Source organism: Vombatus ursinus, unplaced genomic scaffold (assembly GCF_900497805.2).
Source record: "Vombatus ursinus unplaced genomic scaffold, bare-nosed wombat genome assembly UNPS02014825.1, whole genome shotgun sequence".
Taxonomy (NCBI): Eukaryota; Metazoa; Chordata; class Mammalia; order Diprotodontia; family Vombatidae; genus Vombatus; species Vombatus ursinus.
In genome coordinates, this window is record NW_020954603.1 from 601,519 (window position 1) to 615,550 (window position 14,032).

General features: G+C 52.5%; 1 protein-coding gene across 14 annotated transcripts in view; it reads left to right on the forward strand.

The window, feature by feature from the left end:
• MAST2 (microtubule associated serine/threonine kinase 2) overlaps positions 1 to 14,032 on the forward strand; it is a 139,720-nt gene that overhangs the window by 77,606 nt on the left and 48,082 nt on the right. For 3 of the 14 annotated variants that reach the window (XM_027838199.1, XM_027838202.1, XM_027838201.1), the window contains exon 1: positions 7,977 to 8,047. The exons of the other annotated variants lie outside the window; for them this stretch is intronic. In XM_027838199.1, the coding sequence (XP_027694000.1) occupies positions 7,977 to 8,047 (71 nt within the window). Of the gene's footprint in view, positions 1 to 7,976; positions 8,048 to 14,032 lie in introns of those variants that run through there. 14 annotated transcript variants of the gene reach the window in all.

Below are 14,032 nucleotides of genomic sequence, written 5' to 3' on the forward strand. Positions count from 1 at the left end.
AATGAGATTCCGCTGGCAAAGCACTTAGCACAGTGCGTGCCTGGCCCACACTGGGCACCTCCTGGGCCTTGGATGAAAAGGTGAAGATGGGCTGCAATCGGCTCTGGTGGAGAGGTTGCTGTAATCCAGAGCCATCGAGGGCTCTCTCAACAAGGACACGGACTTCTCTGGCAGGGCTGGGTGAGGTTGCCAAGCACGTAGCACGTGTTCAGCACAGTCGATCGCTCTGCTACAGTGGCATTCTCTGGACCTCTCGCAGGGTTTCATCAGCTTTATTTGTGCTGCAGCTATGACGCTGCTCCCAGTGAGAGCCCAGAAGCTAGCCTACCTGCCGTCTGAGTGATGCTGGCAGCTCTCTCCCTCCGCCGGGGCATGAGTGACCAGCGACCATCGTCATTATCAAGGACATTTATAGACCACTTGAAGGTGTGCAAAGCTCTCTACGCACATGGCCCCTTTTGAAGCCCACAGTCTTCCTGCGAAGTAAGCATCATTTCCACTTCATAGATGAGAAAACTGAGGCCTAGAGGCTAAATGACTTGTCCAGTCACAGAGAAGTGGGCTTTGAACCTGGTCTTCCTCTTCCCTGTGGCCTGTGCCTCCTGTGTAAATCCTGAGCATCCATGAGATCCCCAAGCACCCAGCCCACTTGGTGCAAACACCAATGATGACGAGACTCCTCCAGTGCCATCTTGGACTCTTCCACATGTTGCCTAACTGGCAAACTAGCTGCCTTTTCCCGTGATGAGCACCCAGAGGGCTGTTTTCTTTCTTACTCCTTATGTGCCATCAGCATTGGCACATTCCCCCCTCACTTTACAGAAGAGGAAACTGAGGCCTGGAGTTGCCCTGAATTATGCAAGTTTGCACAGATAAGTTAGCACAGGGCTACAATTCAGACACAATTTAGCCAAGTCCAGATCCAGTACTCTTTACTTTGTACCTAAGCAGATACTAGGTTGAGGTTTTTGAACTTCATCCTGTAGGTAAAGGGGAGCCATCGAATGCTTTTGAGTGGGAGAGTAGCCTGATGTAAGCTGTGCAGTAATAAGATTAGTCTGACCCTGAGGAGGAGTTGGAGGATGCTGTCCATTAGCATGCTCTGAGATGCTGGGGCAGGGCATGAGCAGGGGGCTGGCAGCGGGGGCAGAGAAAGGAGAAGAGGAGGAGTGGGCTGGAGGGAGGACTGAGTCAGAACCTCAGGGACTTGGCAGCTGTCGAGTGGGAGGAGCAGGGAGGAGATGTTGTGTGTGGGTGATGGGGATTATGGGACCCTGTCCCAGAGACTTGAGCAGAGGAAGGCATGGAGAAGGAGGGCAGGGACTTTGGGGTCTGGCCTCAGGGCTACAGAGACAGAGGGGAGACCAGCCCTGCCTTTAAGGAACTTCCTTTTGGTTGAGGGAATAACACACATAAATGTACATAAGGTAAAAACAGGTCATGTTTATAAGGGAGGCCCACACAGCTGGGGCAGGGGTGGGGGGGTAGTCAGCGAAGACTTCCTGGAGGAGTTGGAGCATGACATCTAAAGCTAGAAAGGATGGCTGGCTCCTGGCTCTAGGAGTTCAGAGCCCTGAGTGCTACCCCCTCAGTCTCTCTACAGAGGAGGAATCTAGGGTCCGGGGACCTTATTGATTTGCCCCATGTCACAAAGTTACATAGTAAATATTGGAGAGAGGATTCGAACTCAGGTCTTGTGACTGGAGCCAGTGCTCTTTCCCCTGGGCCTTTCTGCTGTTGTTGCTCATGGTGGGCTTGAATCGCTTATGGGACATGCAAGTGGAGAGCTTGTCTCGTAGCTGGACATGGTAGGAACAGGGAGGAGGGCTGGCAGTCACTGGAGGTGAGGCCAGAGAAGCAGGGTTAGGACCAGGGCCAGAAGAACAAGGGTGAGCACATAGAAAAGCTGAACTGAGAACTGAGGGCACCGCCAGGGGATGACCACATTGAGGTGTGGAGAGGAGAGAATCCAGTGAAAGAAAACAGAGTGAGGACAGAGGTCGGGGAGAAGCAGGAGAGCTGAGTCACGCAGGAAGCAGAGGAGGAGACCTGTCAGAGAGGGTCAGTGCCCAGGGGCACGGAAGAGAAAGATTGTGAATGGCCTTGGATTAGGTGCTGAGGGAGCCCTGCCCCATGGAGTTTGGTCCGGAGCGGGGAGGAAGGGTGCAGCCAGAGAGGCTGAGCAGGCAGCTGGGGCCAGAGGAGCCCAGCTTCTGTTCTTGGGTAGAGCCAGTGGAGAAGGGAGGGAGAGGCTGGGGATCCATGGGAGGATCGGGCCTCACCGAAGGAGATTTGGAGCCGGTGGCCTGGTGGTGTAAACGAGGACTGAGTGCCCAGTCCAGTGCCTGGGATGGAGCTGCTCTCCGGGCCCAGCCAGCCCACATCCCCTCTCTGAGCACCTGAGTCCTGTTCTGGGGTCTGGCGGGGCAGCTGCCCTGGGCGTCATGGGGGAAGACTCTAGAGTGTCTGGTGGTCAGGTCAAAGCCGTCCAGACTCCATGGATTGAGAGAGTTTGCCTCCCAGGGTCTCTGCTCCCATGTTTCTTGTATGATTCTTAGGAAGCAGGGATACTAAATGAGACACATTTGGGCATCCCTGTGGGGACTGGGCAAGACCAGAGGAAATGCCTAAAGCCCCGTGTGTGGTGAGTTGGTGAGAAGTTCGGCCTGGAGTCTTTCTGGGGGACAGGGGCCCGTCTCCTCTGTGTGCGTGTGTGGACACCGCCATAGGCTCTTCTAAGATATGTGGTGACACGTGAGAGGGTGTGAGTGTGCCACGCATCATCAAGTGACGAATGCCCTTTTTCCAGTGAAACCCTGCCCCTGGCGGGTAGGGGCTCCTGGCCGCCCTTGTCCCTCTCGGGTTACTTCATAAATGGTCAGATGAAAGGAGCTGACCTTTCCTGACTGATCCCCTGGTGCAGTTTCAGTGCCAGTGAAACAGGAGAACAGGAAAGCATTGGCGGAGGTCAGGGCTCAAACTGGGAGCCAGGAGGACAGAGCTGGAGGGAGCAGGACACGCAGGGCTGGTCCGCTCTTCCAGGGCTGGCTTGTATCATGGCAGGAGAGGTCAAACTGGTGCCCCTGCTGGATGACTGACGTGTTCTTCAACACTAAACCAGGTCACACCTGGGGGGCTTTTTTCAGACCTCATCCGCTTGACCTCTCTGGAACATGAGACACTGTTCCTCTCCTGGATGCTCTTTCGTCTCTGGGTTTTGAGGGCCTCTTTGCTGATTTAACATCCATATCATGCCCCATCTGGACCTTTTTCTCTTTATACCTCTTTGACCTCGTCAGCTCCCAGGGGCTTAATATCCTCTCTCTGCTGATCTGTCCATCCAGTCTCAGTCTCTGCCCTGTGTTTTAGCCCACTCGTTGCCTTTTAGACATTTCACACTGGATGTCCTAGAGAAGTTTTCAACTGAATACGTCCAGAACTAAACTCATTTATCCTCCTCTGCCCTGCAACGCTCACCTCTCCCCAGCATCCCTATTTCTGCCAAAGCCACTGCCGTCCATCTTTCCTACCATCCTTGCCCTCAACACCAAATAACACCTCTGAGCAAGCAGCCCAAGAGCCCCGGGAAGACCACTGACTCTACTTCTAGCCTGGCCCCCCAGAGAAGTGACCCTTGGACAGAGGGGGCCTGGCAAAAAGAAAATGTTCATTCCCCAAGTCTTTGGCCCTGCCACGTGGCCCAGCCTCAGAAACTGATACGGTTGGATTATTGGGAGCGGCAGCATCAGAGAAGATGCCTTCCCATCTGCTCTGCCCGAGGACCACTGAGCTTTTCCGTCTGACTTGTGGCCGAAGCCTCCTCTCTGGTTTGCCTCCCTCTGCCAGACCTTGGGCTCCTTGAGGGCACGGCACTTTGCACACAGCAAACACGTAAGACATGCTTTTTCATCCATCCATCCGATCAATCATTCCTAATAACTGAGGAAACGTCCTAAGCTGGGTATGGAAGCACATGAAGCCAGAGTGGGCCAGATGGTTGGTGGGAAAGGGTCAAGGTCACATCTGTTTGTCTTCTATAAGCAAATCTGTTTTTGACAGATGTTGGGAATGATTTGGGAGATGGCATTGGTGTTGGGGGAGGGGAGGGAGAACCCCCTGGGGTATCTGAGGGCAAGGCTGCAGTTTCCTCCAGAACATGGGCATTGCAGAAGACAGCCCAGGACACCAGGGTTCAAGCCCCATCCCAGACATTTGCCACCTCTCCTGTCCCCAGGTCCTTGCTTTGTAAAATTAGGACACCAATACTTGGACTATTCATCTCCCCTTTCTAAGTGAGCCCTGAAGCATGATCAGATTGGCCTAGCCAACCGGAAGCAGAAGCCAGTAGGCCTGGAGCCTACTGGAGGAGGAGGAGGCAGACACGGATAGGCCTTCGGGCTCTTAGCTGGATGCAGAGCCTTCTCTGTTATGAAAGCAAGATCCAAGGTTAAGAAGTCAACATTTATTAAGCGCCTCCTGTGTACCAGACCCCTGCTAAGTACTGGGGATACAAGGAAAAGCTAAAAACATTCCCTGCTCTTAGGAGCTCCCAGTCTAATATGCCAACAAGATCAATGCAGGATAAATGAGAAATACTCAGCAGCCTGAAGGCACGAGACTGAGGAGGATCAGGAAGAGCTTAGGCTGAGATGAGGAGGGAAAGGGTCTGGGGTGAGGAACAACCATGAGAGCAGTGTCACTGGAGGAGAGGTCAGGAAGGACACTGAGTGCCCCATGGAGCATTTTGTACTGGATTCCCCGGGGTGATCGGGGGTGATCGGGAGCTGCTGAGTGTGCTGGGCAGGAGGTGACCCGGCTGCAGGTGGCAGAGGCCTGAGGGCTGCCCCAGGCCCAGCATCTTCCCTCTGCTGCTCTTTGTTATCCTTTCTGGGCTTCTCTGCTCCCCTCTGCTGGTCTCAGCCAGCCACCTTCAAAACCAGCTGTTCTTCTCTGCTTTGCTGGGGAGGAGGAGGGAGACTTAGAGTTCTTTGAAGACTTCCTTCTAAGGTGTGTATTAAAGGCAGCTAGGTGGTCCAGTGGATAGAGTTCTGGTCCAGGAGTAAGGAATACCTGAGCCTCAGACTTTGAGTACTAGCTCTGTGACCCTGGACAAGTCACTTAACCTCTGTTTGCCTCAGTTTCCTGAATTATAAAATGGGGATGATAATAGCACCTACCTCCCAGGGTTGTTGTAAAGAGCAACTAAGATAATATCCTTGCAGAGCATAGCACAGTGCCTGGCCCACACAGTAGGCATTTAATAAATGCTTATTCCCCTTCTTCTCCTTTCCTTTCCTTTCCTTATAAGGGCTGTGAGTTACTAAACCCAATTTGGCAGTCAGCAGAATGCCTCGGGCTAAGATGGAATCTATTCTGAGAACTGACTGCTTTAGGGTAATTCAGAGTTCAGGATCCCACATAATGACTCATCTTAAGGTAGGGAAATCCCCTTTAATTCCTGTCTTCTCCCTGGTTGGAAGCCTGTGTCCCTAAAGCCTGTTTCAGGGCTCAGGGGAGCCAGCTCAATTCTGCTCTGGAGTCACTTGCACCCTCATTCTTTTGCCAGGGAGGCCTTAGATGACTCACCACCCACCTCTGTCTCTACGATTCTTGTGCGTAGGATATCATGAATCTGTGCTGCCTGTATCCCCTCAAGGTATCTGATCTCATTGGGCTCTCACTGCAGCAAGGCACTCCTCCTGTGCCTCCCCAGTCCATTTGCTCTACTGCTGTTTGTGACAGTGGTTCCAAACCTTCTCCTCTCTCAAGGCTCCTATGATGCCCTCTCCCCCCACCTTCCTGGGACCTCACCTTATTCTTGAACAAACAAATTAAGACCATTCCTCCTCATCCTACCTCACTCATCTTCTTACTCTATTTCCCCGTCCACTCTTGTCTCTGGTGAAGAGGTGACTCTTTCCTTGCCAAGGCCAACATCTCCCATGCTTCCATCCCCTCCCACCCTTCTTTAGCAGATTGCCCCCTCTGTCCTCACTCTCCCTCTAGACTCTATCTACTGACTCCTTAAAAAACAAACCCCCCCTCCCTTGACCCGGTCATCCCAGCCAGCTATTGTTCTGTATCATTCATCTCCTTCCTGGTTGAAGTCCTTGAGAAGTTCTACAGGGACCTCTACGTCCTCCTCTCATAGTGCAAAGGCGTCATCCTTCCACTGAAACTGCTCTCTTCCAAGTTAAGGATGATCTCGATCTCTCTTCTTCCTCATGACCTTTCGGAGGCCTCAGACACTGGTGATAGCCATCTGCTACGGGTGGCATTCTCTCTTCCCTGCCAGGACACTCTTTCTATCCTACAGAGATTCTTGGCCCTCTTGCCTGGGCTGTCCCCCCCAGGCTCTGGCCTGGACCTTCTCTTCTCCTGCTCTGCTATTCGGCTTGGTGAGCTCACCAGGTCCCATGGTGCTCCTGACGGCCAGGTCCTTCCTGCATCACAATTCCCTGTGGGCCATCTTGAACCGGATGTACCAGAGACATCTCAGACTCATCCTGGCCGGAGCAGACTTTCTCTTTGCCATCTCCCAAGGCACCACCGCCTTCCGGATTCCTCAGGCTTTCAGCCTTGGAGTCATCCTGGACTCCTCTCCACACTCTCCCTCACACACCAGATCAGCCCTGGGTCTGTTGTTTCTTCCTTCCCAGTGTCTCTCTCATCCCTACACTTCTCTCTATTTACTAGTCGGTAGCTTCTCTCAGCTGGACTATTGAAATAGCCTTGGAATGGGCCTCCCTGGCCCAGGTCCCTCCCCTTGCCCATCCATCCTCTGTTCCACCACCAAAATTGACTTTCCTGAAGAACAGCGGGACCATCTCTGCTCAGTAAACTCCAGGGTCTCCCTGACACCCCCAGATCAAACAAAAGCCTCCATCTGGCCTCACAGGGCGACCCCTTCCTGCCTTGCCAGGGTCCAGTCCTACACAGGGCGCTCCCTCTCTGTGGCACTGGCCACCCCTGTGCCCGGAATACTCCCTCCCTTCATGCCTGGGCTTACCAGCTGCTAGTGTCCTCCCCTTTGAGATTACCTTCCCTCTCCCCCGTCCTCTTCCTGTCTGTACCTTGTTATTTATGGGTTACCTGTCTTTGTCTCTTCAGTTTACATAGAACTTCATGTTTTATTGATGGACAGACAGAGCTAGCGAAGTCTGGCCTGTGGTCTCTTAACGCTTTTCATTGATTGGTTGGTTCACCTGTGTAGTTTTCTTTGCGTTTCTGTTCTTTGTCTATTCTGTGGTAACCTTCCTGAGGGCAAGGGCTGAGCCCCACCCCTCTACCTCCCCACTGCCTGGACTTCCCCTGACTCTTCCCTTAGGCAGTGTTTGAATGGAGAAGGTGCTTCTGGGGGGCAGGTTGGCTTCTAGCTGGGAAGAGAGGGGCCAGCAGAGGGTTCTTGGGCTGGGCTGAGGGTGGGATCACTGGAGAGCCTGGGGATTGAGAGGTGTAGCCTTCCTCTATTAGGGGCAGGGCTGCCCCTAGATATCCCCTCCCCCAGCCCCCTGCACTACCCAGGCCCTTGCCTCTGGGGTTTCCATCGATCCTGTGCGGGTAGAATATTAGTGTGATGTAAGCGTGCTAATGTGTTGGGGGTGGGGCAGACTGTGATTCCGGAGCCTGGGGGGGTGGGAGATGGCCCTGTGGGGTGGAGGTGGGAGGGAGGTGGGCGCTGAGGGGGAGGTCCCTCTGGCTTATCCCACTGCCTGTCCTGCCCCCGCCCCGTGTGGGGAGGGCCTATGTGGGAGCGGTGAGGTCAGGCCGGCAGAAGCAGCAGTAGCCCTGGCAGCTGTCTCGTGTTCTGGCCCCCAGCCTCTGAGCTCCGGCCTCGGGGTGCCCACAGGCACGTCCCCATCTGCCCGTTCCCAGGGCCATAGCCTGGGCTGCTGCAGCAGCAGTCCGATGTTAATAGAGCAGCCCTGGGCCCTGGGGATCCCCGGACATCACTGGGCTGCTTCCCTTACCCTGCCATGTCTGACTCGTGGACAGTGCTGTCCAACTTCTCCCTGCCGCCCACCAGCAGGCTCCGGCGCTCCAAAAGGTAGGAGCTAGGCCCCCCAGCCCAGAGAGCGCTTGGCGTGGCTGCTGGGGCATCTGGGGCACCTGCAGGACCCTCTGCTCTGTCCTCCTAGGGTGAGCTCTTTAGGCATTGCCAAGGGATCAGCGAGAAGGAGGCCTGGGCCTGCCTGCTGGCTGGACCCCTCTTCTCTTGCCTCTTTCTGCTCTTCTGTAAAGTGGGTACTTGGGCTTGGCAGCTGATCTTGGAGCTCCATCTCTGCTTCTCCCTGTCCTGGTGTGAGCAGGAAGGCCTAGGACCAGGGGCTGACTGTAGATAACACTGTAGCCTTGGCTGGGGGGCAGGGAGGGTGGAAGAGACAGCTGAGGCTGGGGCCTCTCTTTGTCCCTGTGGCCGTGCTTGGTACCGCTGCAGCCCTAGAGGCTAGGGGCCTCAAGCCCTCGTTGTGCCCAGGAGCTGAGGGCAGCCCAGGTTCTAGGTATGTGGGCCGAAGGAGGGTCCTGGAGGAGTATCTCTGGCCTGGGTTTCACCTTATTGTCTGGGATGGGTTCACTCTCCCATGTGGATGGGCTGATGCTGCATCTTACGGGGTGTTGCACAACAGTCCACAAACACTTGCTATGTGCCTTGCACCGTGCTAGGGGCCAGGTATACAGAGAGGAGCAGGCGGCCCTTGGATGTGGAATCTGGAGTGTAGAACCCTCCTGCTTTTTTGAGAAGGCGGAGACACGTCCTTCCCCAGCTTAGTTAGGAAGCCTTGTGCCTCCATGCCAGGACCTCATATTCAGGAAGGGGATTCAGCACCTACTAGGCTGGGCCCAGTACCTGGCAGTACAAAAAGGAAAATGAATCAGCCCCTACCCTCAAGCAGCTGGGGAAGAAGGTCTCCTGTAGGACTGGGCAGCTGAGCCTTACAGGGGGCAGGCATTCCTGGCACGGGACACAGCCTGTGCAAAAGTCCCGAGGCAGGAGATGGCTCCAGAGCCTACTTCTGGCACCTGCTGCCCATCCATGGGGCTTCTCTCAAGGCCGCAGTTTCCTCATTTATAAAATGAGGGCCATATCCGGCCTCTGAAGTCTGTTCTTGCTCTCAATCTTTGAAGCCTCGATCCTTATACGCAATATTACCAGATGGGAACACGGGAGAGGCGCAGACTCTGCTGGGGCAGAGCTCGAGGCTGGGGGGGTGCTGGGCTGGAGTATACAGTGCTAAGAGACTTGGACCTCTCCAGAGTGGCCAGCGTGGGCAGGTTGGTGTGCCAAGGCCTCAGCCGAAGCTTCAGTGCCTTACCCCTTCCCCAGCCCTGTAGGTGGGTCCTTACCACAAGCCCCAGCCCTGGATTCCTGCTGAGTTTGTGGAAGCAGTAGGTAGCCTGATCAGTATAGCTTAAGGACTCAAAAGGCTGGCCCTCTGAGCCCCCAATCCCCCACAGGACCGTTTCTCTTTACACTCCTGTCTCGGGTATCTTACCCAGAGACCACTCACAATCCCTGTTTCTCCCCTCTTCCTTTCTTCCTGGCTCATTTCCTTCAAGCTACCCCACTTTTGTCTCTTTCCAAGCTGAGGGGATCCCCTGAGGCTCCAGGGCTGGCCTTGTGGTGTTGGACCAGGGTCAGGAGAGACCTGACCCAGGGCACGTCACAGCATCTCTCTAAAACTCACTTTTCTCACCTTTAAGGGGGAGGGGCAGTATTTGCCTTCCTCTTATTGCCTCTGTGACCCTTAGAGAGGGGTGGGAGAGTGACTGGTGTTTCTGCTAGAGGCCTGGGCCAGGATAAGTGCTGCCAGCCTGGGCACTGTGACTCGACCATTCAGCTCTCTGATGTGACCTGTGACTGCTAGCCTGGGATGTCAGCATCTCTGGAAAAAGTTGGCCAGCCGTATGTATGGGTCACTGTTATGTCTGGGCAATTGAAGGCAACAGCTGGATCTGATTCCAGTTTGGATTATTGGTAAAGTTCTCAACAGTGAGGGATTTGTATCTGTGGCCTAGAAACCTGACATCTGCCAGCCTGTGAAGGCCTCCTGAATGTGTCCTCTGAGGTTCTGGGTTATTAGCATCATCGTTTCATGCTTCATCTTGTGTGGTGAGGTTAGCTGTCCTGAGACAAGACGAAGGCATCACCTTTTGTGTGAGCCCTCATGCCAAGTGCTTTTAAAACTTCAGAGTGCTCTGGGAATGGCGGCTGTTCCTGTGGGCCCCAAGATTGAAGGAAAGCAAAGGGCCGGAGATGGGGGAGTAGCGTGGCTCTTCACACTCAGAGTCTCTGATCTGGCTGTCCATTTCCTGGCAAGACTCTGAAGGGACTATTAAAGGGATGGTTTGTGGGGATCTCTCCTAGTGCCCTGGATTTCAGAATAATTCCTGCCAGACTGAACTTCATGTCTGTCTCTTGTCCAGGCCACTGGTTCAGCCCCTGTAGTCTAGACCTGGTAGGGTTAGTGTAGGGACTGGACCTGGTACATTGGTAGCGGGAATTCCCAGGGGAGCAAACTCCCTCCACCTGTGTGGGTTGGCACCTTTTCTACACCATATATTCTTAGAGGGTTCCCTGAGGTTAAATGACTGGACCACCTAGTCAGTGTGGACCTGAAGTGGGGCCTGAGCACAAATCCTCCTGGCTTTGACATCGGCCCTCTATCAGGCCACACTGCCTTACCAATTTTCAATTCAGTAAATATTTAATAAGCCCCTACTATGTGCCAGGCCCTGTGCTAAGTGCTTGGGATACAAATAAGAAAAAGACAGACAATCCCTGCCCTCCAGGAGCTTACAGTCTAACAGGGCAAGACAACACACAAAAGGAAGTGAAAAGGGGAGCCATGTGTGGGGGCCAGATGGACAGACTGGAGAGAAGCGTGATGAGAATGAGAATGCCTTTGGTTTGTGAAGCACTGAGCCTCAAAATAACCCTGGGAGGCCTAGAAAGTCTGTGTCCCCATTTTACAGCTGAGGGAACTGAAGCCCGTGGAAGTTGGGTCACTCAGCCAGGAAGTGTCTGAAGCAAGATTCACACTCAGATCTTCCTGACTCATGGCCAAGCAGTCGATCCACTGCTCCCTGTTGTCTCTGCCGAAGACAGATAATAGGACAGGCGGGGGGTGGGGTGGGGGGAGGGGTGGCTTCCAGAATTTGCTGACTAGTGCCTCCTAGACTGTTGATCAGTGATTGATAAGGAGGTCTCTAGCAGCCTGTTCAGGGACTCTATCCTGTTCTTACTCTGTTCAGCCTGAGAGGGCATGCTTATCCCACAAAGCTGAGAAGGATGGTTTGGGATGTAGAAAGTGAGGACGGGTCAGAATAGTGCGCTGAAACTGAGAAGTTGCAAGTCAATAGAAATCATAATTCAAGAACTGAAGGGAACCTTTGTGACCACCAAGTCCAACCACTCTCGCTTTATAATTGAGCTCAGACTGAGGCAGACAGCAGCAAAGTGACTTGCCTGGGGTCACACTAGTAAGTGTCTGAGGTCAGATTCTAACCCAAGTCTTCCTGGCTCCAAGTGCGGTGCTCTTGTGGCGCCACCGGCCGCTTGCGTGGGAATTCAAGAAAGCAACAATCCCCCATGAGAACATGATGAGCTAAGGTGGCTGGAAAGCAGTTCACTTGAAAATGATCAGAAAGTTCTAGTGGACCTCCAGCTCAGCGCAGGCCAACTGTGTGACGTGCTGACCGCCCAGCCTCTTTGGCCGTCTTGAGTAGAACCACCCTGTGTGGAGCAGAGGCTTTTCCCCTTTTTATTTCTGTGGCCGCTTTTTCCTCTTGACCTTTCTTCTATCATGGATCTCTTGGGCAGGCTGTCTTAGGGGAGCCTGAGGTCAGACTTCTCACATATTCTCTTTTGAACTAGTAATTAATGGAAGGAAACACTAAATTTCAGTTGGAGCTAAGTAAAGATAAAGATGCCGTGTTTCCCATCAAAGTTCACAGATACCCCCCCCCGCACTGCTCTGTGGGCTCATCACATGTGAGGAATGGGCCATGGAAGAGGAAGGTAGTGAGCTGGAGAGGAGGCTTGGGAGGCGCGATCATTGACTTCCTTTGTGGAGGGCATGAGTTGGGGAAGACTCATTGCTTGCTTTGCTTGCCTCTCGGTTAGAGATTCTTAATCTGGGGTCAGTGAACTTACTTTATTACAGTTTGATTTTCTTTGTAATCCTATGTATTTTATTTTATGCAGTTGAACACATGGTTCTGAGGTGGGGTCTGTCTCATAGTTTCACCAACTCCTTAAGGAATCAGTGAGGGTGAAGAGCCCCTGCTCCAGGGCCTGGAACTCAAATTGGTATACATGACTAATAATCAGAACTTTTCCAGAAACACAAGTATGTCCGGGGGGAGAGTGAGTTCCCAGTCCCCAGAAGCATTCAAGTGCAGGCTATCCCCAAGATTGCTGTAGAGGGGATTCACATTCAGGCCATGATTGGGCCAAATGCGTTTGGGGCATCCTTCAGATGTAAATTCCAAGATTCTATGAAATGGGCCTTAACTTTGAACCTAATGATGTGTTTTCAGCTGGGGAGGGAGCCTTAGGGGGCACACTGAGTCCATACTGAGGGGAAGCGGCCAAGATTGTAGGGGACTCTTCTTACCTGTTGGTGTTTTCTCGCTTTCACGTATCTCAGGAACCCAAGAATTTGTCCTTTAGTACTCCCAAGATTGTGCTGCCCCCAGCGCAGGTTTCTTCTTAACTTGATCTTCTCAAGGACGGTTGTCTCCTTGTCTGACGCAGGTGGTGCTTCTGCTCTCATTAGCGAGGAGAATGAGTCTGTGGAAACGCGAGCAGAATGGGCTGGTTTTCCTTTGGACTTCTTGAAATGTGATGTCTAGGCTTGGATTTTGATTATAGCTTCCTGGTGGCCCAATAATTCTTAAATTATCTCTCTTTGATCTGTCTTCCAGGTCAGTTACTTTTCCACTGAGGTATTTCACATTTCCTTCTGTTTTTTCCCAGTAGTCTGACTTTGTTTTATGGTTCCTTGATGGCTCGTGGAGTCATTAGGTTCCTCTTGGCCAATCCTAGTTTTTAAGGAGTCATTTTCTTCCGTGTCTTGATCTTCCCTATCACTATAGTAACTTTTTATGGTCAAGTTCTTTTTTTGTTGTTTGTTCTTTTTTTTCAGCCTGTTTCTTGACTTTGGACTTTATGTTAGGGTTGAGCTCCTCTCACCTAGGAGTGGGGAGGGATGTCTGGCCTGAGCGTCTGGTTTATATGCCTTCCTGCTGCTTTGATAGCTTCAATGGGGGCCTGCAAGTTTTTGAGTTCTGGTCACTGCCCTCCTGGTTTGCACTCTGGTCTTGAGCTTTTCTTCCCTGGCACTGTGACTTGGCACTGGTGGTACCTGGTCCTGTGCCCGGTGCTAGCACAGGAGTCTTTTCTGATCAGGTATTGTCTGCTTACTGCTCTGGGTGTTGGCCAAGCTGTGGCCTAGGTCCCCCTCCAGCGTCTGCAGATCTCCCTTTTTGTCTTCCTAAGCTGCTGTGGGCTGGAAAAATGACTCATTGTGACTTTTTTTATTAAACCACTCAGAATTCAGTTTGATATACTTTTTAAAGTTGTTCAGAGGGGTGGGTTGAGGGAGCTCAGAAAAATTACTGACTTCCCTCTACCATCTTGGTTCTACCCCCCACCTCTCAAGCAGTGTGGTTCTGGCTCTTTGTTGAACTTCTTTCATTTTCGTCTCTGAATGTTCCTGAGATGATCTGATAAAATTGAATCTTGTGCCATTCTTTCTATAGACTCATTTTCTCCTCTACCACTTTTCATTGCCAGATGAGATGATGGTGCTTTTAATCTGGCACTTAGCACAATGGACTTAGTATAGCACACAGGGGCTCTTAGTGTTTATTGGTTATTGATTGATCAAATGAACTGGAAAGGATTTCAGAGGTCATCAAGTCCAGCCCCTTTGTTTGACATAGAAGGAAACAGGCCTAGTGAAGGAAAGGGACTAATTTAATTTTTTTCAATTAACAAGAATTTATTTTTCTCACTCCTGTCTTGCCC